Source organism: Eleginops maclovinus, chromosome 8, assembly GCF_036324505.1.
Source record: "Eleginops maclovinus isolate JMC-PN-2008 ecotype Puerto Natales chromosome 8, JC_Emac_rtc_rv5, whole genome shotgun sequence".
In the NCBI taxonomy this organism is placed as follows: domain Eukaryota; kingdom Metazoa; phylum Chordata; class Actinopteri; order Perciformes; family Eleginopidae; genus Eleginops; species Eleginops maclovinus.
Genome location: NC_086356.1, coordinates 16,729,615 through 16,755,044, shown reverse-complemented (window position 1 = coordinate 16,755,044; position 25,430 = coordinate 16,729,615). Strand labels below are relative to the sequence as shown.

Sequence of the window (25,430 nt, the reverse complement as noted above, 5' to 3'; positions counted from 1 at the left end):
CCCCTCAAATCCTTTAAAGGGAATTAATATCCTGGGGTGTGAATACATTTGCTAATTCTCCCTTTGTTATCAGCTTTAGTTTTAGTTTAGTTTTTTGGATCCGGAAATCATGACTCTTTAACTTTGTAATGCAGAACCAAGCTAAGTGGCTGTACTATAAACAACTCTTCCTGCTGCGCCGTCCTTCTGCTTTTAGTTTGTTTAGGTAGCTGCGTGTGCTTGTGTATGTTCCCGTATAGGACCAAGTGTTTGAATGTCTTTGAATTGTCCTTTCCTGCCTCCAGTCTATGTACTCCTTGTAATCTAGCTTGATAAAGGTCAGCTGCAGGAGTGAAACTTCTCCTGTGTTTGCTCTGCTCTTGTTCAGTTCATTCACAAAATGCTGGAACCATTCTTATGTGCATTTATTTTCTGTTCTCCTGCATATTGTCTTTATTTCTTTCCCATATTTCCAATTATTTTGCCTCCATTTAAAGTATATTGTAGCTAAAGACAGATATATCACTCAGTGGTTGGTAGAGACAGAGCATAAGGACGGTTAGTAATGAGTAACATTTACCGCTTGGTCAGAAACACAAATGCTAATGTTGCTGTTACTATGTGTCATTATGTAACTGTTTACTAATTGTGCCTTATCAATTTGAACTGTTATCATAGATCAGTTGTTTCTCCTTCCCCCAAGCACCTCCAAAACATTTGTCTTTGTAGGTTTCAAAGTATTAATGATCAGAATAGTTTTAATAATAGAAAGGATGGTCTGTAAGCAAAACATTGTTATGGTTATTTGGGTATCATGAACTTCAAAGTGCAAGATTGTGCATACACAGGGTTGGTGTTGTATTTTAAATATTACACTCGGTATTAGTCGTGTAACAGCAAATAAACCAACACATACCAGTAAAGATATAAAGCCTGTGTTTGTCCCATATTCTATTCAGGTTGAGGTTGCTTCATCTTTCAAACCCACTCTGTTTGTTGTGCAGTCCACCATCTTTGCTTCTCTTGTTTGGTGTCTGTTCTCTGCTTTGACACCAAAGGGTTGTTGGTACTGTCCACTGTGTGAAGCTGAGGGTGGGGAGAGGATGGAGGGAGGAGGGGCAGCTCGGTTTTGATCTCGCTCTCAGGAGCTCTGCGTAACTCTCTGCTGCAGGGAGGGAGGAATGGTAGGTGAAAGGGCACTGACAGCTGCCAAAAGTGCACCGTGTGTGCTGCCCACTGTGCACACACTGAGCTAAATGTAGACTGACTGCAGTGTTTCATATGTAAAGTGTGCAGTAAAAGGACTGACACACACTTTTAGAATCAATGCAGATGTGTTGGACCTACACAAATGTGACTAATACCTCTAATAACTTAGTTTCTGCTGTCTTATTTAAGATGCTTCAATCCAATCATGCATGGTACATGAAATATAGTTTTGGGGATTACTTGTGTGTAATTTGCTGATAATTAGAGCCAAGCTCAGTCAACAAAAACATCAGATGAAAGCCAGCTCTGCAGCCTTTCACAGTTTTCACAGGCTCGTATATATCTGTTATGTTACTGAGCCAGGAGGATGAAGGCAAAAGGTTGCAATGAATCCAAGGCCTGGTTTGTTGTAAAAATGGTCAGATTGCACTGTATGCTGCTTTTTCGTATAGTATTCTAGGCAGAAAACAAGACCCTATCCATTGTTCCCGTAGATGGATGAAGCGTTTTCTGCATCCCATACTGCTCCAAAAGTATTTCTGTTTTGCTTTTCTATTTAAAGATACTGATATTTCATGTTTCCACAGTCAAGTGAAAAGCAAATGTCAAAACAAAATATATTGCATGCCTTTAAACTTTAGACTTTGGCCCAGTGCACAGATAGCGAGATGTGATTATCTCACTTCCTTTTAAGGGTTGTAAATCAACTGCTGGTGATCAAATGGACTGCTTTATGGATTCAAAATCAAACAAACACACAGAAACACCACATTTCTTCTCTTGCCTTCTGGCTTTGTTACAACTATGTAAAAATGAAAACACATAAGGCCCTAATGCTGAAAACTCTTTGACTGTCTTGAAGGAAAGATGTTGATAAAAGGCAGCGTGAGATATATTGAGAAACAGCGTCTTCTAGGAAATGTGTATCACTTCCTCAGTGAGGTAGAAACAATGCACATGGGGACCTGCAGACACTGAGCATAGCTTCTGTCCTCCGTCAGGACAGAGTATCACTGCTGTGCACGCACTAAGATCATGGTGAGCTGCACTAAGAAGTTCTGGACTTTGCGGCTGAATGATGCAGGATTGTTTCACAGCGTCACTCTAAGCTGCTTATAGAGGCATTGCTTGGTTGTTATCTGGTTGCTTTAAAATGACATAACAGTCTAACACGTTCCTATTTCTTTGGAGTAATTCTGATTGGATTAACCTTTTTTAAGTATTTTATCTGGAGATGGTTTGGACCATTTAGTTTTAAAATCAAACTTTTAGGATATTACAACATTACTTAATAAAAATGTGTTGCATCCGTCAAACAAACCCTGAAAATGATTTGTGATTACATATTGAATAGTCCTGTGTAACTGTTTCACAGCTAATATAAGGTATGACCTGTAGACTTAAACATTAGAGACACGAGATGTTTGACACATCTGACCTTACATTTGTGTACCATTTAAAAAATATATATTTCAAACCAATACCACAAATATACCTTTTAGTGGACAATGAGTAAATGATCATGAAGTTATACAGATGGACTTGATTAACTTTAAGTTTTCCAAACTGCAGTTTAATCAAATATTTTGAAACCAAGTGCAAATGGACATTTGGCTACCACAGCTGTTCCTCTCAGCCTTGATGGTGTTATAGCTTGAATATTAGATGGTGGCTCTGTGACTGTTGTAGTTCAGCTTGTTGTGAAAGGCTTCATTGTGGATCCACAATGAATAAATTGTAATAAAAAAATACAGTTTGAACCAAATAATCTACTCCTGAGGAAACAACTTGTTCTGAAACGTGGACATCCTTTCCCTTTTTTACAACATAGTTTTATTCAGTCTTCTTTGGACTGTCTTCTTTGGAGGTTACATAATAAAACACATGTCTCTGTGAACACATGCAGTACAGTTACAGTACATGAAATGTCACCATGCATTGTAAAGTGCCCCCGTAACATAGAGTCTTTGTTTGGTCATGACTGAAGTGTGCATGTCCACCATCCTGCCTGTTTCTTATCCCTTCATCATTTATGTGTCAAAGCACCATTACCACAGGTTTTGACATGCATGCACTGCAGTATCACATATTTGTGTTTCACACAAACAATGAAGAAGACGGTTGCAGAGCTCTGGGATGTCAGGGTCATGAGATCCTGATGTTATGCTGTCTTGTTGCGCTTTAGGCTGAACTGCAAATGATCAATTGCCTCATGACTCGGAAGTTCTTACTGGAATGATGACTATAGCTGTTTTGCATAAACGTCTGTTTTTCTATAGTTTTAGAAAAGCATGACCCTTGTTTGTTTGTTTGTTGCGTATGTGAATTCATTCAGCGGTCAAGTCACCCCACAGCGAGTTTTAGAGGTCTCAGTTGTCCTTCGCTGAGCTGGGATCATGAATCCTTCCATAGAGAGGCAGAGGGCAGGCTATTTCCTTCCACAGAATGCTCTGAGCCCTGTATGTCTTTGTATTCTCAGGGAGGGCCTCTTCCTCACCACCGGGCATTGTGTTTTGGTCTGAAGGTCATTATCTCCTGAGAATACAATAGTCTGGTGCAACCTGTTCCCGCTGTGATGTGTTCCATGGAAATCTGTTTCTGACCATCCATATTCCTTAAAGTGTACCTGTTGCTTTATTCATTAGCGCTGTATGGACATACGTTCTGCTATTACTCTCTGGCAATATTTCTGTTATGATCGCTCCAGCACTGTGATTGGAATAGTGGCTCATTGCTTAGAGTGTCCTGTTTCTCAATAAAGAGCCACACAGCTGACCTTAAAGTGTTGGATTGAGAAAGTATTTCATACATTTTGTGCTTAGCATTGAGCTGAACATTACAGAGAACTCCCTGGAAATCCCCATCAATGAATTCATTTGAGTCCTCCCTTTAGGGTTTCCTGCCATTTATATTTTTTCCTTGACAATTTCTGTTTAGTATTTCTCCCCTTTTACAAATGTATACTTTGCCAATTGCCCACATGACATTTTGGCATTTGTTTTCCTCTCCACAACATCTTCCCCTTTTTGATGTCGTTGTCTCTTATCATCAGGTATCAATGATTGTTTCCCTGTTAATACTGTATGGCTTTTAGCTGTGAGTTACTTGTTTAAGGTGTCAGACTTTATTTTCTGAAACTGTCAGGCATTAAACTCATTTAAGGGTGAATTGTGCAGTGCCACACTACAGACTTTGTGAAAGTGGCCTTTTTTGTTTATTTACTCTCATTTATGTCTTATCTCTTGAAAATAAGAATAACGTTTATTTATTTAAGTACTAATGTTTTCCATTGCATTGACAGATGAGACTGATGCGGGTCAATTTGGATTTGCAGAATAAAGTGTGTACATTCCCAAAATTCTTTAACCACATTGTTAATTTCTGAGAAGACCCAAGAAACCTGCACTGCTTTAATGTACAAAACACAATCTAGTTTGTCTAAATTGTTGTCAAAATACATTTCCACAAACTAATGTGTGCATCACACTGATAAATGCCTTGTATCTGCTGAAATATTTTTGAACCCACTGATTGTTGTCCATCTTTTCCTCCAGTTGGACGACATCCACTACTCCCCCTCCACATACCTCAGGAAGTCCAGTAACCCAGAGCTGTCTCATGGATTAAGTTCTGCTCTGAAATTTAAACTACACCTCAATGAGGATGGAAAATACCTTCGAAGGAGGAGCCTGGGGGGTGGCCTCACAGGTAATTATTTAGCTCCCTAGTTCAGGATTGTTGTTAGTATTTAGCTTGCTTTAGATGCCAGACTGATGCATTTGTAACGTTGCTGATGTCCCTATACTTGTATGTTTTACTGTGGGGTTTCCTGACTCATCTTCACAAAATGCACAGTTTCCAAGCTTTAACACATATTTGAAGTGGTCGACAACAGAGGGAAATAATGGTTATTTTTGGTAATTTTTCATCACATAAATGGCCACAAACCAATGTCAATTTGTCAACTGTAGAATACACAACTACTTATAAGTAAGGAATTAATAACGCTTAATGGACGATTGCTTTTAGTTGATTGGTTTAAACAGTGTTTAAAGGAGAGTGGTAATGACAGTTAAACCTCCAATATGTATGTGTGACTTTTTATTTAAAACGGGGATAAACACTTCTGGGGATCCGTCACTTTAAACTGTCCTTGAGGAAAAAAGAAATGACAGTGTGCGTCACAGTTTAGAAAAATCTTTAGAGATAAGTTTGATAAATCTGATTAGATTACATGATCTTCTGCAGGCAGCAGAGAATGAACCAACAGGATGCCCTCCAGAAGTGTTAAGCTTCATTTTAAGATCATGTAAAAAGACATTTGAACAAACTTGTTGAATAAAAACACGTTCCCATCTAGTCTTTTTTCCTGACAGCCCCTTTCTGATAGTGTTGATGACAGATTTCCTTTATGCCGGGATGTGATGGCTTGGGTGAGGAAAGCTTTTGCCGGTAAGGAAGGACCTCAGTTTTCCCTCCTCGTCCTGTTTTTGCTCTTTCATCTTTGTGATCATTGAAACTATAGAGATAACTGCACAGTAAATACCAGATGTATAGATATATATTCTTTACAATATCTGAAGAGGAGTGAGAAATAACTCGAAAATAACCAGCAGCAGTGTTAACTCATCTGTCTTTTTTTTTTTACAAAGGCAAACGCTGCAGCTTTTATTTAATGTTAAGTGTTTTTGTGGGCATTTAATTCAACAGTTGAGAGAGTTGACAGGAAATAAGTGTAGATAAAGATAGGTCTCCTTAAAGACTCAAACTGCAGACTCACCAGAGCGTCCATAAACTGCGTTTGTCATGCAAGACATTTACATAACTCATATCACTGTTATGTTGGAGAGAAATATCAGTCTAACACCCCTAAATTAACACCTACAGCAATAGTCTTTGAAATCCCGTTGTCTGTTCAGGTTTTATTTGCAGGACCGTGAATTTATAGACAAGCCTTCTACAGTCGGGACTTCTTGCCTTACTTCACTGGGCCACGTTTTCTGAATCCTTGCCTGCCTCGAGTGTTTACTTCAACAGGAAATGGAAATATATACATGTGAATAAAGGATGAGAACACTTCCAACAAATAATTATTCAACCCATGTGCCAGGTGCTCATTAAGATCTGCTGATACAGATGCTGTTTATGTTGTGTTTTTGTCTTTGTTTTACCTTGATGCACTAAGGTTTTCCTATCAGAGAGGGCTGATAAAAAGATGATTTGGTGCCATCTAGCGGCCACACTGAGAGCTAAAGAGGAGATATGATTTCAGTTTTACAAACAATATTTTCGTGCAGAGCTCGATAATAAAACTTGGAGGTGAATAATTCTTCTTATCATCAGACTTGAGTCACAGTGCTGGTGCTTTGATTATGTAATTTGGGACTTCAGAGTCAGAGCCTTTAGCTTTGCACTCCTAAGAAGAGCAGATGGCAAGGATTATCTTATGTCACCTGTCTGGCAGTTCTGTCTCCCCCATTTACTCCCTCTTATTATGAGCCAGGGGTGGTACTGTGATAACTTCAGACAGTTTGAATTTTCAGTATTGCGACAAATCTTTCTGACAACCTTTACTAAAGTGAAAGTACAAATAAATACTGCAAAATTCTCCTCAAAGAAATCCTGCTTTGAAAAAAGTAGCATAAATATTAAAACTCATTATGAAGAAAAAAGGCCCCTCTCACTGATATATTACTGTTTATTACTTAATTATAATGCATTATTGTGCAAGTAACACATATATCGGGGATTGTGAGACAATTGGAGCAGGGAAAAGAACAATAAATATTTTTGCTTCTCAAATTTGCAGAGTTTATGTATTTTTAATAATGTAATTTTATAATACATATATTATTTGATGATATATTTACAAGATAATTGATAACTTCTCCTCCCCTTTCCAGTGGAAAAAAACCAAACAGATTTGGCTAAGTCTTTTGGGGGGAATCTCTCTGGCACAGTCCCCCAAAATGTAAAACATTAACTGACCTCCATCCTGTTGTTGCTCTGCAGGAAAGTACCTCCTGCTACCCACCCTTCCCCAGCAGACACACACCACATCAGAGACCTCTAACCTGGTCCGTATGTCCCTGAACCTCGGGAAGTCAGACCCCTCCCTCACCTCCAGCTCGGTGAGTACTTCCTAAATAAAGTGCTTTTTAATAACCATGAAGGAGGCAGCTCTGGCTGTAGACTCTTCGTATGATGACGTTTCTGATCGGGACTATGACACTGTATGATCTCTGTTCTCCTTTTTAATTTGTTGTTCCTAACTTTGCTGCTGCCAGGGCTTTCTTGTGAAATAGCTTTTTAACCTCAATGAGACTTAGGCTAAATAAAGGTTAAACAAACTAAATACATAACTCATTACTCCCATCATAATCTGCATCCTGACCTGCCCCCAGTGACCTCGACCTTTGAACAGTGTGGGCAGCAAACATCACTAAACTTCTCTGGCAAACGCCTATAAACTTTTTGATCATGGTATCATGACATCTTGCACTACTTTAATGAATGACCTGTTTGTTTTGTTTATGGCTGTTATCCCTGCACTTCTTGGCATTATTTTGAAAAAATCCCATATAAATGAATTTACTTCTATACATAACACAAGTAGCCATGCAACAAAGGTGTTTTAATGGATCAAGAATGATTAAATGCATTCAGAAAGGCCAGTATTAAAGCATGCCTGTTTAGGTGTGCTAAGTTCAAAACACACATGATTAAGAAACTAAAAAATCTGAAATAAAACCACATTTTGAGCAGCAAGTGTATCCTTAGTTTAATCGAATGACATCATGAAGGCAGGGGTGACCTTCAGCGGGGTCTGGTCTTTCAGATGATGTGATATATGGTGCTCTTGTTGTCTCAGGAGTGAGATACAATCAAAAGCAGATAATCCAATGCTGTTAAGCGATGACTCATTCCCACTGTGTGCACCCTCGCAGCTACAGAAAAGGTTGGTGTGTGTGTGTGTGTGTGTGTGTGTGTGTGTGTGTGTGTGTGTGTGTGTGTGTGTGTGTGTGTGTGTGTGTGTGTGTGTGTGTGTGTGTGTGTGTGTGTGTGTGTGTGTGTGTGTGTGTGTGTGTGTGTGTGTGTGTGTGTGTGTGTGTGTGTGTGTGTGTGTGTGTGTGTTGTGTGTGTCTAAGGCATTGTAACCTGATCTATTTCTCATTGACATCGTGCTGACTCTATTGACAGTAATGACACAAGACAGCAAAACACCACCAATGCATTATGTGATACTTACAAGATATTTAAGCTAATTCTGTACACTGGGGGGAGCTAGTGCATTCTCAGCGTAGTCTAAAAATCACAAACGCAGACAGGAAGTGAAGCTTAACGAGTGACACAAGAGGGGAAAACATTTCAAAGTAAAACACACAACACAAGGACATGACAGAAGAGGCATTGGGGTGCAGTGCACGGCTGAGGTGCATTGTGTGCCTGCTCCACTATGTGCACCACTCCACCTCCAAAAAAAGAGTTTTCATGTGAAATGGAAAGAATTGTCATTTGTGCATATACTGCAATGTGAGAAAATTCAATGCACGTCCTTACTGTGGGAGATTCCACACTGAAGGATGGGTCCAGGCGTCAATTAGCTACAATTTGGCCCGGCTTTCCTCTGGTGGAACTAATGATTGTCAATGCTGACTTCCTTTTTTTTCTTAACTTATCATTTGTATTCTGTTCAGTCTTGCTGCACTAAAATCTTCCCACACTTTTCACTGCAGTCATTTGAATGTGTACAGTATGCAATCAAATGTCTTCTGTTATACACTGCTCGGATGTTGTCTTACCCTTATTTCTATTCTCAATACTGTTTGCAAACCTCTTGTGACTCAGTGGTTAGCACTATGAGAAAATGAGATGCTGGTGCTTACATATTGTCTCGTGTAGACACAAGCTGAATGGCTGATGTGTTGCTACATCTTTACGGTATCTATCGGCTGCCCTGACACCTCGGGGGTTCATCTCAGCCACTGTTTCATCCTGCCTGCAGTATGAGCTTAGAGAAGATGGAGAATTGCTTAACCTTGGTAGAGAAGCAGACAAACCCCTCAGCTTCTGACCTCTGAGGGAAAGTTGTTCTTCCTTTTTGTTTCTCAATTAGATAAGTTTGGAAAATGTGAGTCTCATTTGTCTCTGTTTTTCATTTGTATTGTTTAATATAAACACGATCCAAAAATCATGTTCAGTGTACTACTAAGGATGATACCTGTCAGTTATACAAGCCAGTGGCATTTGTCATCTTGATGGCGCTATGACACACCGCTTTCTGGCCTTAGTGACAATAGAAATATGGTTTCTTTACATTCAAGCTGTTTTACCATATTATGCTTTCAAGCTGGCGACAAGTGAACTCGAGAATTGATATGCTCATTTTGAACATTTCCCACAGGTAGATAAAAGTGATGACATTGTGGACAGATTAATTTCAAGGAAAATGTAAATCATCATTTTGAATATCAATTACTCAGTCACCTGGTGAATGGAAACTCAAGAAATGGAGACATTTTGTAGAAAGAAGTAAGTCTGGACTGTTTTTAAGCTAGTTCCTATTTCAAAACAAGCATTTACAACTCTTGCAGCATAATACAAGTCATTTATCAAGTCAGATGCCCACTACTTCCTAAACACATTCATGTATATATAGAAGCTCAGGGGTGTGTATGTAACTGCATGTATTTATGAGTGTATTCCCATAAATATATGATTATTATTTCTATTTATTTGTATACATAGTCAAAGATTGTCGGAGTTGTGTTGCTATTTAAATATATTTATTTATTTTATTTTTAATGTCTACTTTTTATTTCTCTACTCCATGCTGAGATGTATCTCTGACCAAAAATTAGAATTTGTATGACTCATGGAGGGCTGTTTTCTTTATAAGCTATGCTTTCTGCCCTCCCGCTTCTACTAATTGTATTTTCTGGTACTAATTGTGTGTATTAATATTGAATTGAATTAGTAGAATAAATAAAAATAAATCGCCAAAATCATACACAGCGTAAACAATTGCACAGACGTGCTACTCGTCTACTTTAAACTAAATTAAATCAAGTTAATTTAAATGCATTTATTAAGTATTTGTCAAACTCATATCTATGAGAGGATTCTCTCCTCTTGGTGGTGTTTTTATTTTGCCTCCTTAGTGACCTTTTTATTACCTTTTTATTCCACTCCTTTAGTGCTTTTGGTCGTGCTATGCCCCCCCCCTGCCACCAAGGACTCCTGTTGTTGCTTTTTTCCTTTCTCCCTCCTTCCTGCTCTCCCATCATGCCCCTGGGTGTGCACGGCTCTTTGACAAGCATGGCACATCCCTCTTGATTGTGATGCTCTTTGGCAGAAAATCAATACTTCTGGTGCGATATGGAGATAAGACTGTCATAATCCTGATGTTGTGCCTTTGTGGACTCTCCTCCTGCCTCATAATGTCAGTCAGTGATGTCCTTCACTGATAGCATTGTTGTCGGAGCAGCTCGTTGTTGCAAAGGGAAGAAAATGCAGTTTGAGTCGTGGCGTATGGTCAGGAAAAACAAAGTTATTAACACATACAATAGATTTTTCAGTCAACACTGAACAACCTGCCTTGTTTGTTTCTTTTATTTCAGCCAACCTCTAATGAAAACATGATTATCCCGTAGCCAGCACAAAACAACAGAGTGGAAAATGATTGACTTTAATGATCTGTTTTTGTGGTATCTTTCGTAGTTTTGTGGCCCCTGCATGGCTATGTGTTTTCATCTTGGTTGAATTTGATCCCTATTTTGCACAGTATTATACTGTGTATATAGTATATATTTTTTGTATTTATCTACAGTATATAGACACATGCACACAATTCAGAAGCCTATAAAAAAAGAAGGATAAGATTATAGCTGATTTTGTCCTACAACTGAATTTTAAAAGGGACCATTTTATGCTAATTTCCAGGTTCATATTTTTGTTTTTGCCTCTCCTGTGACATGTCTCCTTGCTTTAAGGGTGGACAAGATACTCCCTCTGGAGGATTTTAGCCTGTTCAGACCATTTACATGCACAAAACCTATATAACACACTACAGGCAAAGGGAAAACTCCCTAAAGAAAGCACAATGGGGCCTTTAACCAAACAGTGAACTATGATTTTAATAGTGTATGTCCAAAACTTAAGAATAACAGCAAACATAAACCACAATACTATCTTACTTCATCTTTGTGAGGGACTTATTCCACAGAATAACTTTGGAAACGCATCCCAAAATGACTTACCCCAACCATGCAGTCTGTTACTGTAAACATATGGGTGTGATATAAATGAAGCTGTCACTCCAGATAAAGTAATTGCAGTTCAAACTGTGAGCCCCTGTCATCCACTCTGTTTCAGATACAGCTTTCTGAGTGCTCAATGGGACGCTGTTATGCAGCGTGACTTGGTGTTATATGAAACTGTGGAAATGAATTAAGGTGAAAGCCTATTGGAATTTCTCCAAGTGGACTCAAGCTGACATAATTCTCATCTTATGAATGCTTACATTTGCATGGCTGTTGCAATTTATTCAAAATAGAGATGAATTGAGTGATTCGTTGCAGCTGTCGGTTCTTCTTCGTTTCCATCCACGTGCTTGTTGTCAAGGTTAAAGACTTGCCTCGTCCGTTGGGAGTTTTGCTCTGCAGGGTTTTATCAGGGCTGGATATTCTGGCTCCTTTGGCTTTGGTCAGATGGATTCTTTGCGCTGCTTTGTATGGAAGGAATTGATTCTTCAATTCCTCGCTGCTCTCTTCACAGGGCCATGTCCCTCCTCTGCCGGCCTCACATCTGCAGGTCGCCTCTTGGTCTGATAAGCTCGGGCAGAGCAGAGGCTGTGGGTCACTCAATCAGAACTCGCTGCATGCTTTCACGTCCTGCTCCCCCTTTTTTCTCCAAAGGCAAAGGGAAACAAACTCCGCTGCCCACCTGCCAGGAGGAAATGACTCAGACAACCCCTGGACTTTTCCCAAAGCCAATTCTGTGGCTGTGCTCCTTTTATATACACCGTCTATGATCATGGATCATGGGCTACTGTTATTATTATTTATCTAGTATTTTTTTATTGATTTATATCAGTATTTTCTTTCTTTTTGCAATGGAACTGGGGATTACAAATGACTAAATTATTGCTGCTATTTTAGAAACATCAATAACAATGTTTTTTAAAGCTCAAAATAACATATTCAAATAGATTTCTTTGTCCAACCAATAGTGCAAAAAGCAAAGATATACAATTTACGATGACATATAAAACATAAAGAAGCACATTTTTACTATTAAGAATCTGCTTCATCGAGTATTTAGTGTTCAGAGCCACTGTAGTCCCCCTTTTTCCATTGCAATGTTGCTGTCAAACCTAAAATATCTAAGAAACTATCTAATGGATTGCCATTACAATTTGTACAGATATTCATGGTGTCCCAACCATGTATTCCAAATACTTAAAGATCTCCTTAATATTCCTGAAGATTACTTTTCTGTTCTGTTTTTGGATGAAGCACTAGGATGTTGGCTGTTTTATATATTGTTCTTATACAGACACTATGTGTTTTAAAGAAATAAGGCCCATCTCTATTAAATAAGACCAATGACCCCTCCCCTGTGTTCCTGCCACTTCTCATCTTCAGTGTTAGTCCAATGTGGAATTTCATTAATTGTTCTTTTAAGCAGCCACGGACTGAGCACTGACTCGAGACCTGTCTGTGGAGCATTAGAGGAATCTTTAATTCCCTCAGGTAATCTGTTGGGCATTGTTCAAGCTGAAAAACTTGACTACTGTAATCCTCAACCTCTGAGGGTTTTAAAGGGTTTATTAAAAGAAAAATACAGCCTGATTACCAGAGCGTGGACCCGAGCCGTGTGTTCCTGGCTTTCTTATCGGCACCTCAGCACAAACGAATCCAACTGCAACACTCCCATCAGCTTTCTGTTTCTGTACAGGTTTTGAAATGGGAAATGTTGATGTCACCTGTGTGACAATCCCGTACACCTCCTCTACCAGGAGGAGTTGGGAGCTGTCACTCAGAGCCATACTCTCTAAGAGAAATCATTTGAGCCTGGCTGGAGTTGAGGAGAATGGAAGGGGCCCACTTAATATTCACAGAGCAGTACCACAGTGAATGGAAATGAGTGAGAGAGGGTGAAAAAAGAGAACGTGAACAGGGGAGGGGGGCAAAGAAAAACACAGAATGCAAAATTGTAGGAGAGAAATTGGCAGCATGGCAATCGGAAACAACTTATTTTCCAAATTTCTAATAATTCAGGAGGGTGTGGGGACATTGAGTTAGTGAGTGTGAAGATCTGTGGTCACTCGCCGACTGCCTCTGAAAACTCATCTCTGTGCAGCGCTATAGGAGACAGAAGCAGCGCGTGAAATTGTTGGAAATTGACACAGGATATTCAGTATACAGAACAGGCTGTGCAGGGAGGTGCAGTTGATTCCAGCATGATAATGACTCAGTGTTGGGTTGTTTGGAATGAAAGGGAGTATTTCTTGTATACAAATTGGCCCACAGCAGTTTCTGTGACATTTTCACAGCAGGTTTTAAAGGTCTTGGGCAGCAACATGTTTTTTTTTTACCTAAACAGCTTGCTGTTATTTTCTTCATCTTCCATACCAAAAAAATGTGTCTCTCCATTTTCTCTTCCACATACAATGCAAACTGTTGTCTCGGCCATCATGTTTCCTTAAAGGTAAATCTTGCAGTCTTCATGTGACTCATTGACTGCTATAAGACCAGTGAGGTCTGTGCCCTACAGACAGGATGCAGGATTCATTGTTGAGTTGTAGCAGAACAATGCTTGGAAGGATATCCTTTCATTTTCATGGTCACCTAGGGTGCCCAAAAAGCGTGGCTTGCTTAGAGAAATGAGTCTTGGGGCTCCCACTTGTCCTCCGTTCCTCACCCACACACCCCCACCCGCTGCTACGCTGAATTAGCACTGCCCATCTTCTCCCTCTCTCTTCCTCTTTCCTGCACTCGCTATATCTCCCGCTCCATCTCTCTCATTCACTCCTGAAGTTACAGAGGAGAGGAACAAGAGGAGGTGTCAGCTGACGGACTCCTTCCAATCAGATAAGTTCTGATGGAAGTGTTTAGCAGCTGTGAGATCACATTTATCCTGAAGGAGGCAGAGAGCAGGACGCTGGAGAGGAGGCTGTGCAGCTTGGCTATACGCCGGTGAAAGGGGATGACAAGTCGGGACTCTGAAACATGGACGAGTCCAGCATTCTGAGGAGACGTGGGTTACAGGTAGGTGAGCAAATGTACCGTACGGAGCTGTGTCGGAGCTGCAGGGTGACTTTGTACCGTGCAGGATGTATGCGTGGCTTGTTAAGCTCCTGTGTTGCTCTTTCAACACAACACCATCAGTACTTTGAGACCTTTTTGGCAGTAAAGAGTGAGCAACATGCTGGCTCTGCTGGAGATTTGTGCTTTTCTCCTACTTGTGAGATGATCTGTTGGCAGAACTGTGGAATGTGTAGATAATTAGGATATCAATATGTTGTATGTCTTTTTACATATGACTATTTGTGTCCAGACTGTGATACTTTTTAAAACCACTTCCAATCATCTGTCAGATTTCATTTTTGTTGGCTCTCGGCAGAAGGACTGCGAGGTGCACTCATGGAGATAAATTGTTTATGTTTGGGAAAAGTGTTTTGTTTTCTAAATCGAATTTTAGGAAAGGGAAATTGCTTGTTCTTTTACACCACATGGCATATCTTTTTTTTTAAATCCGAGACCTTTTGACATTAATCATTTCCTCCAGCCGAGCTGACAAACTCTGCAGTAGGTGTTACAGTAAACCTTAAATTGGACCGGATTTATAATTAAGCTTAGTCTAGTTTGGGCCGCTCGCAGAGTAATTGACGGAGCACACCTTTTTTAAATTCAGCACAAACTACTGCGTGTGTTTTTGAATCACAAACTCTGTGTGTCATTTGTTTTAATTAGTGGCAATGGAAGTGCTTTTGTGCTCCTTCATTCATTTCATAATTAATAAAGGTGAGTTTTACTTGTTTCAGAACACATTTTTCGTCAAGCCAATCTATGCAGGGTTTTTCTTTCATTTTCACAGATTTTCACAGATTTTGTGGCAATATGTTCCTCTGTGATTATGCATCTTTATTCAAACTTAGATTCTGACATTTTAATCCATGCTCTTTGAATTTTTTTTTTGGTGCTAATTGGGTTCCTCTGGAGGAATTAATTTTAAAAATTGTGATTCCGTTATCAAATGGTTCCAAACAGTAACGTTGTGCACTGTTGCCCTAATCTCTCCTTTCCTTTGTTGGACACCACCTCCTCTCATGCTCTCCCTCTCTCTCCTCCACACAAGACTTCTTTATGTGCACACACACACACACACACACACACACACACACACACACACACACACACACACACACACACACACACACACACACACACACACACACACACACACACACACACACACACACACACACACACACACACACACACAAAACCAGGCACAACAGCCGCTCCTGTCATTAGGCTTTCTGTAAGCGCTCTAACTTTCACATTCAAAAGGAAACACGGAAGTTAGTTTGTCAGGCAAATGAATGAAGCCGGTTTAGCTCAACAGTTTGCTATTCATTCTCCGACCAGGAAGGGATGACATCATTGGAGTCAGACCTTGTTTATGTTGTGGAGGGGAACAACTGGACTATTTACAGTGCAGAGGATGTTGTTGCTTTCAGCCTCCAGGGAAATACATTGACATATTTGAATGTAACATTTGTCAAATGCTGCTTGGCTTTGTTGACCAATAAATGTGCTTGTAACAGTAACAAACGCTTATAAGTTCACTGATGTATCTTCTTTTTAGACTGTGTTCCCTGTTGAATCGATACAAATACATCATAACTGTTAGTTCAATTAATGTGTTCATATTTTTCAGACCTTACTGTTTATTTTAGATCATATACTGTAAAGCAATAATATTTGTCATAGTAAATTGGCTTATCAAAGATAAACTGAATATCTTGTGTGCCTGTTTAATTTCAAAGCTATCAATTATCAATCTGCTCCTTAAAGTATTTCAAACACATTTTCCACAAGATCCAATTAAATGTTATATCACAACATCCTCAAATATCTATCTCCAGTGTGTTTACCTTCAGCATTATGAGATTGAGTAAAGCTTTACTGCAGCATTCCAAAAAATGTCCAGTATGTCTAAAAATAAATCTACAGTAGGACCAACCATCAATGTTCCACTGGAAACATGCTGTCTGTAGAATAGAAACATGGTGTTCTTATGTAAGACAATGCCAACAACTCTGACGTGTTCATGTTTTTAGCATAATGAAAGTAAGTGTGCAGAATATATTTTCAGACAGAAAATAACTGCGACACCTTCTAACCACAGGAGAGTTATTGTTTTCCTGATTCAGATGCGTTAATGAGTTCTGAATAAATTGCTACGCTAATATTGTTGAGTTCATCTCATTGTATCGTCTGTCAGAGTTGTCTGCTTTACTGGATGATTTTAACATCAGGTTTTACTGGCTGGTATTTATTTATTTTTAAAACATTTTTTAATCAAATTTAACTTAGAAATGTGTCACTACATCTATAGCCAGTGTCACAATCATCTATGCATAAGACGACTCCCTTTGGTTTAGATTTCATTGTTATGTCTCTAGTCTCATAAGGTTTTTTACTCTGCTTTTAAAAGCATATAGCCACCATGTTCCCTCATTATGTAGAATCTGTAGGATTTTTAGGTAGATTTTAACAATGCCTATAGCATGTCTTTCATCCTAATAAGGAGCAGCCAGCCAGAAACAACTACATCCTGAGTTTTACTGTACTTCTGCTATCAAACACTGAGGAGTGAGCCTCTAAAGAGCTGTTTGTGTGAAGTGGCATGAGCCAGCTGGGTAGCCTGGCTGATAAAAAGTGATGGTACAGCTCCAGAAAAGCCATTTATTTGCACACTTTTGCTCTTTTCATTAGGGCCGGTGTATAAATCACGTTGAAATGACCACAACTGTGGGGTAAAGCCTTGGTTGTATCGTGTTCTGTCAGTAATTCTTTTAGTAGCGTTCTTTAATCTTGTGTTGCCTTTCTGCTACACATTTCCTTCTATCATACAACTTGTTGTACGCGGTGATTCCTTTCACTGAAGTTTCATTTTTCCGAGTCCTCACAGTCCCTCTTGTTCCCACTTTAGTGGTTTCCAGTCCTGTCATCTCCAGCTGTTCATCCCTTCTGTCGTCTGAGTTTGAACATCACTGCATTTGCTCCTGTCCAACATATACAGACAGCAGTGAGTGAAGACATCCAATAGATAGATGCAAATGCTAGTTACTTTGTAAAGAATACATATGCCATTTATATTTATTAACAACTGGTGGCAACTTTCAACAAGACAATGTGTGCAACAGCAATGAAATGTGCGCTACACAGATACAGTTATAGATAAACAACACATTTTGGCAAATCCTGGGAGCAGTTTTGTGAATTTGTTTCTTGTTGAAATGCTTTCGTAGCCTGTGCCAACTTGTAAGCTGTAGTTATCAGAAGACGTTAGACAGTTGTGAATATCTTGAATCAATTATTTCAGCTTTGAGAACCCATTATCATGCAGGAACTCCTTATTAAAAAACGAGTGATCATCGACTTGGCAGGACACTATGCCCTGCCCCAGCCCTTTAAAGAGTTCTTTCCTTTAACAACATTGCGTGAGGCAGTGGATTAAGCATTTATTATATCTAACATTTTGCTACGAGGAGAAATGTGTGGATGCCAACACATTGAATCAGCAAAGCTCAGTGTATGTGTGCTTTACTGTTGAATCTCCCCTGTTGGCTCACAAATCAATATCCCTCGGGTTGAGGCGGGATAATGGTGGAACATATTACTTCAGACAGAGGTTTGAATTTACTGATGTAGTTGTCATGCTTAATGCAAGTCAGCTGCTTATATGTAGTGTCTATATGATTCAAATTCAGGTTATTTACTGTTAACAGACTGTTTACTTGAGGTCAATGTATGCACTTTTTAGATCTTCAATCAGTTCTTTAATGTCCGTCTTCTTCCTGTAGAACACATGTCGGGAGCAGATAACCACCTTCATTGATTTATCAGACCTCTCCTAATCTCCACACCAACACGAGAGGTTTCCCTTTGAAGCAGCATTTAGGTTAGATGAAGTGAACCTAATTATGAGTAGTCTTTAATTAGGAACTTTTTTTAATGCTTCATGCCTTTCTAAAGATATGTAAAGCATCAAACCACAGAACAGTGCTCTAATCATTAATGTTCACATTTTGAGTCATATATTTTATGTCAGTGTTGAACAATAAACATTTGCTTTTAGATTACACTGTCAAAAGGACATGTAACTCAAGGTACTAAGGTTGCAAATACTGACTAAGTATAGCTTCTTATTACAAGGTAGTTTATAAGATCTGGTCAGCAAGACAGAACTGTGGCTAGCTTGATTACAGAATAACTGAACTGGAATCCTGGTGCAAAAGGAAAAGATTAGGAGGCTTTAACATTGTTTGATGACATGTCTTAATATAGAATAGGGGTTTTCTGGCCAGTCCGCGGCAACCCAAAGTAAAACCAAGAACATTTTGATCTTGAGATCTCCAAAATAAATCAAAGGGAATAATTAATGATCCATTACACATAGGCCGGAGCAATACCGCGGCTTTGATGTGGCGTCGCTCAGATGAAATGTTGCTGCTAGAGGTCAGTAATTGACATTTACCCTGTGGAACAATAAACCATCCCGGGTTCATCGTGTCAGAATTGTTTTCTCTGGAGCCTTGGAAAGCTTAACGGATAAACAAATGATTTGAACATGCAAGATTTAATATCATCAGTGGTTTGTTTCCCGAACCGACAATTTTAAAAGATGAAAGGTTTTCCTGCAATTACTCAGTTTGTGCTGCCCGTTTGACAGATTTTTAACCTCAGAGGGATCATAAAATCTAATAGAAGTACCTGTATTTATGTTAAGCACTATGCTGACTTTGAAAAACACACAGGAGGGCTGTTCATTTTAATTTCAATCATAGAAGAAAAAGTTGTGTTTGTTTGTCATTTGTAAAAATTGAAAAGTAATGCCCTGCAGCTTGCAAAATATCATCTTCAAACTCTAACCCTTAAACTAGAGATTTAATTTAGAAAATGCTGTGTTTGTATTTTATTATAAATTGTTAATGAGTTTTAGAAGAACTTCCAGAATATGCTGATCCAACCTACCGTAATTAAATAACTCAGTTAAAACAAATGCCTTACCCAAAGCTTTAATAAAGGGTGTTTTGCATAAATGTGTATTCTAAAGCAAACTACGACATGTACTAATATACAGAGTCATTAAATGGTACATTTATTTAGCACTTTTTCATTCTGACCACTGAAAACTAAAAAGCCAGCTTTCACCCATTCAGAGACTACCATACAAGATGCTACCTCCTCATCAGTAGCGATAAACATTAACAACCACACACAAACACACACCGTTGTGCCCCCAGGAGCAATTTGGGGTTCAGTATCTTGCCCAAGGACACTTTAATGTAGATGTAGACTACTGGGACCAGGGATTGAACCAGCGACCTTCCAATTGGTGGACGAGCGCCTCAGCCAACACATAAAAACAAAACTATCTACAACTCCAATCTGTGAAATTGTAAGTCAGATAATTGATTCTACATTTACAAAAGAAGAATGTACGAAGCACGTAAAGTTTTTTCACTGCATTCATTTCTCCCGCCGGTCTCGGGGGTGTTGATATTGCAGCAGCATGAGTCACACACTCTGACCATGACATTAACACACAGCTCAGGCTCCTCTCACTCTGAGCACATGAAGAGAAATGATCTGAGGTGAAATCCGCTCATAAAAGGGAGGAAAAATATTTGTTCCCCTACCACCCTGCTCATAATACCAGGTTTAAACACAGTATAGGTAAAACCGCGGCCTTATGATGACAACTCTTTGACATTTCAAATGGTAATGCTGCAGTTCATGCATGCATTGTTTTGTGTGAGTCTCTTGTGCATGTGGAAGCATTTTGAATCCCAAGTAGGTTAGTAATGTTGGTAACTTGTGTTATCCTCATTTGGTTATGACATTTGGCTTAGTTTCTATAAGCTCAGAGTTGAACTTTTCTGACTGAGGGAGCTGTCAAGCATCAAAAACATGAAAAAGCAAGCCATTAAAAGACATAATAATACTAGTCACTGATTTCACTTGTCTTTTCAATAAAGGGCTTTATAACCCTCAAGTTTTTGCTGTCAAATTGTCGTCTTTATAGACTTTAACACAGTTCTTTGGGGTGCTGGGACTGTTGCATATCCCAGCAGTGTAAGTCATTCCCTGCTGGTAATTAGTGTTGTGTGAGCTGTGGTCATGTCTGCCATTGGACGTCTGTACCCTTGGTCCTCTGTTGGCAGCAGGGGAAGTCAGACATTAAGCCCTAATTGATAGCAAAGGGAGAGTGGGACTTAGCCCTTTTTCTGCTGATGGGAGCAGCCAATACATATCAAGCCAATGGGGAGACAAAAGATCTCACCCTTATCAGGTTTTTAGACAATAAAAAAGTCACTCACTGGGATTTGTAGTCCCTAAACAAAACTGATCCAAAGCTTGGTTATTTATCAGTGCACTCTTTACAGCAAGAGGACGGACAGGATAGCTTCGTAATTGCTGATAAAACTGGGTACAGGGAAATGTTTCAAGTCTGATAGAACCTCCTGATTCTTTACAGGAAACTACTGTAATTAAACACAGAGTCGTGTTAACTCTCATGAGGATATAACTGTCAGTACACGGTGTGCTGGTCTGTCACTTTGGCTGATGTTGGTCCTCAGATTGAACAGCTTTCCATGTGGCACTGACAAATCAGCAGATGCTGCAGCAGTTGTTTTTCTATTTATTTTCACTTATTTTGTTCCTTGAAGCTTTTATGAAGAAAATGTGTTCTTTGGGGTGTAAAATAATATTTGATTTTCTGGGAAAAAGCTGAACAATGAATAATCCTTTTAAGCAACAAGGCTGTGGGAAAATATAATCCCTCAAGAAATCAATGAGGGCATTGTTGGGGCTTTTCTGTGCTTCAGTACAAAATAAACCCTGACCTCTGTACTCTGAGGAGACTTCAGTAGCATTTTTACAATGTCGAATTTTAATTAAAGACACCAAAAGAAGATAAACCTTTGCTTGTATCACATTTCTTTTGTTGGATCTGTGTTTCCAAAGCCTTCATGTTCATTTATTATGTGAATGAAGTGAACTGTTTTAAATTGTGATGCTTTTTCAAACATTGTCATGGAATATGCAACGGTGTCACACCTCCTCTGTGATGAGGTGGACTTTGGTTCTCTGAGGCTGTACCGCACGGCAGCAGGACGCTGTTTGTTATCTCCCTCAGTTATAACTTTCTTTATTTTAGGCCGTGAATTGCAATGTGGTTTTATTGTTTCTGGGGCTAAAAATCTACTACAGTAATAAAAAGAAGAGCAGATTTTTATGTTTAAAAATAAAGACGTGATTGATCATCATCATTTTTGAACAAATATATATATTAAAGATATGTTTGTATTAGATTAGGTAAAACAAAAGCTTTCATAAATACAGCAATGCATTAAAAAAGGGGATGTTTTCAATGATATGTCTTTTATGAAGTGACATCTTTTGTTAGTGCCGGTGGGCTGCTCATGAGAATAAATGATGTATTATTCAAAGTTTACATTAAAGTTTTGAAAGATTGTACTCTTTTTTTTTTTTATTTTACAGAAAGAGCTGAGTCTTCCTCGAAGAGGCAGTTTGTGAGTACAAAGTTATGTTGTTTATACGCATCCTGCTTTAAATCTGTGGTTTAACTTGTATACTTCAAATAGGCTAATGAACATAAACCTCCCCTTGTCACAATACCCATTACATTCGCAGATAATGAGCTCAAATTATATTTAAATGAAGGTTTATGTGTTAATTATATAGTTTTTAACATTTAATCTTAGATGTGTGCTGCCAATATTGTAAATAAACAATCATGGTATTCAATAGTAGCGCTGCATTATATAGTTGAAGTAAAGATGATCATATAAACATTTATCTGATCACTTAAAATAGAAGAGATTAACTTAAAATAATCAAACTGATGTTCAAAGTTCATTCTCTTCAAAACCTACACATAAATTACATTTTAATTAAAATAAATACATTGAGATGCTGCGTAAATTCAGACGTGTTGTTGCTCCTGTTGTTTGTTTAAGCTTAAATTACATTCAGATTCATAAACCATGACTCTGTACTCTTGTCCATGCATGAGTTGGTTCTTCTGTGTAAATGTGTCAATGAATCACATTTAACCACCTAAATGGTCTTATCCTCCTATCAGTTGTGATGACTTGATGGCAGTGTATAAACTATTAGTTTCGTACTTAGTCTAACCTGCAACATAAACACATTCACAGTCCTTCCCTGAAATAGCCACATAACTAACATGGACGTGACTCTGGAAAGGTTTCTGTTTATCACGCGCTTCACACAATCTGCGGTCTGATGGATGTACCTCAGCGTTCAGTCAGTGGGAGAAAACAAAAAAGCGATGTAAATTAGCTCATGAATGAGCAAAATGCAATTAAGTTAGGCTTAGTATTCATTTTTAAATTTGCTAAACACTTATGCAAACTATAATTTGAGTAACATTTTTTGGAAATGGATGTAATAATACTTAATTTGCTTTGATAATTATGTAAGGATAAATACAATAACAAGAACAGAATACTGGTCCAGCCTTCACCTGTCTGGTTGGGCTTTATTTGGACACCATGTGAGAGAAATCTATTAGCTGTTTCCTCACCCTGTGAGCTTCTGAGCTTCCTCTACATCTTTTTCGGGTCACGTAATGAGGTTTGCTTACACAATGGTTCTGTGTAGGATCGCAGAATCATTTCCATCTTTCAAATATTGCTGAATAAATATGATCTACTTTACATTTTAATGACTTGCTCCGAGGATCAAAAAGTGGATAGATATGCTTTTTATTCCAGCTTAATTTTTGGGAAGCAGTGCTCATATTTTAGGGTTGAATACATAACCCATCTAATAGTCTATTTTGTTATGAGGAGGAGAAGATGGGATAATGAAATAAACTGTCCTCAGGCTTGTGGTCAGATGTCTCTTCAGTACATGATAGTTTGACTGTTGATTCTCCAGTTGAAACAGCTTTTGAGCCAGGTAAGGGCACAACAGACTGCCTGGGGATTGATTTTTGCTTAGTTTGCTATATTTAATGGTGAAAGTGAAAGATTTACCCATGACACCTTGCTGCTCTCGCTGGCACCTCACCGGAAGGGGCATCTGCTGTAATAGAGGTGAGCCATTACCAACTCATTGATTTATATTTAGAGCGCTCCGGCCTCTGGTGACCTTGGTAACCATAGTAATGGTGTTTGAGTTTCACAAAGTCGGTATAAATGCTTAAAGTGAATCGTACCTACAGGTGATTCAAATAGCTTATGAAGTTTGGCCTAATTTGTCGCGTTTGAAATGAAACCATATTTTGTTAGACGAGTATATTTGCTTTTGTTGATTTCTATTCCTGCTTCAGTCTGAGTGTTGCCATGTGGCTGATTTAAATGTGTTAGCCAGGGTGTGTGGCAGATGGTGGAGCAGGGTGGGGAATGAGGTAAAGTTGGTTTACACTTCCTTTATTTATATTCTATTCACGACACTAAGAAAAACATGAAGAAGCAGTGTTGGAAGAAGTACTCGGATCCTTTACTTAAATCAAAATACAAATACTATGGTCTTAAAGTACTTCATTACAAGTAATAGTCCTGATATCAAAATTGTACTCAAGTTGAAGTACAAAAGTATTAGCATCAAAATCTTCTTAAAGTAGAAAAAGTAAAAGTACTCATCCTGCACATCAGCCAAGTGTACTTCAAGTATCAAAAGTCAAACTGCTGAATTTATCTTTTCACAGAATCATACTTTTATTTTTATTATCCTGCCTTTATACATGTAACAGCATTTAGTATTGTTGTTGGTCACTTTGAAGCAGTTTAGATGCCTGAAATACTGTGTAGATATATATTACAGGACTAAATTATACAATATCAGAGTATATACAGAGTAACTGTGAGTGTTAAAATAACTTTAGTGGAGTACAAAGTATGATATTTGTGAAGTAGAGTGAGTAGAGGTGTAAAGGAGCATTAAAAGGAAGTACAAATATGTCTAAATATAGTTCTTAAGTTCAATTTTTGAGTAAATACGAACTGAAAAAACATACTTTGTTGGACCATTGTTTTTTTTCTGATTCTTAAATCTAACAGAGAGCCATCTACGGAACATTTACAGATATTAACATTATCCTTTACATCTTTGTGGTAGGTGTTTATTATCGTCATTTCTTTTCCACAGCCATAACAGAGACGTGTGTATCTTTTAGACTATTTTAATACGTGGTGTTGCTTTCAACACGAGTCATTCTAGTGTTGTGATGACTGGAACATATTTATAGGCTGACCTTAATAACTTGAACTCTCTTGCTGGGTCCAATTTAATAAATAAATAGTTTGTACGCAAGTCAAGCCAGACTTAATTTTGTTCTTGATCAGTTTTGGTTAGATTGCGATTTCCCACATTCAGTACAACAACCTGCTGCAGTTTCCAAAAAGCTGTTGTGCTGCCCAATTACATCAGCACCTTTGCCATGCAACAGGATATCTATATATGAAGAGGAATTGTTTACTGTAGATTCTGTTACTTGGTCTTTTTAGGGTGGGAGTAAATTCAACAGATGCTGTCGGCCACACTACTTGAACTTGATCGCTGTACATAAAGATGTTGTCAGAGGTTAGCCGTTTACTGAGATTTATGAGTGGAAGTTTTACAGTTGCCGTCCTCCTACAAGTGGAGATTTAAACAGCGTTTTCTTATATGAAATATATATTGAGTCTGGCATATATTTTTTGGCAGCATTTGTTGTTGCAGAATTGATTAGCGATCAACATAAACTCCTGTGTTGTGCCTCTGTGGTGATTCCCTCTTTGCGTTCAATACTTGGTCGAAGTCCAACCTCTTCTGAGAGTGCCTGCTCACCTCACATGCCCTCTCTCTCCTTCTCATTCAATGATAAGTTGTCAAGGTAACACAGGTTAAGATAAATAAAACTTCTCAGATTAATTTCTAATTTTGAGAACACCCTCGCAAGATAAATCT

The 25,430-nt window shown here is 38.6% G+C and overlaps 1 protein-coding gene across 1 annotated transcript in view; it reads left to right on the top strand.

Annotated features, from left to right (window-relative positions):
- The window catches only part of mast4 (microtubule associated serine/threonine kinase family member 4), a 73,495-nt gene that overhangs the window by 8,041 nt on the left and 40,024 nt on the right, over window positions 1-25,430 (top strand). Inside the window, 3 exon segments of the mRNA XM_063889377.1 lie at window positions 4,743-4,896; window positions 7,201-7,319; window positions 21,993-22,024. Coding sequence (XP_063745447.1) covers window positions 4,743-4,896; window positions 7,201-7,319; window positions 21,993-22,024 — 305 coding nt within the window.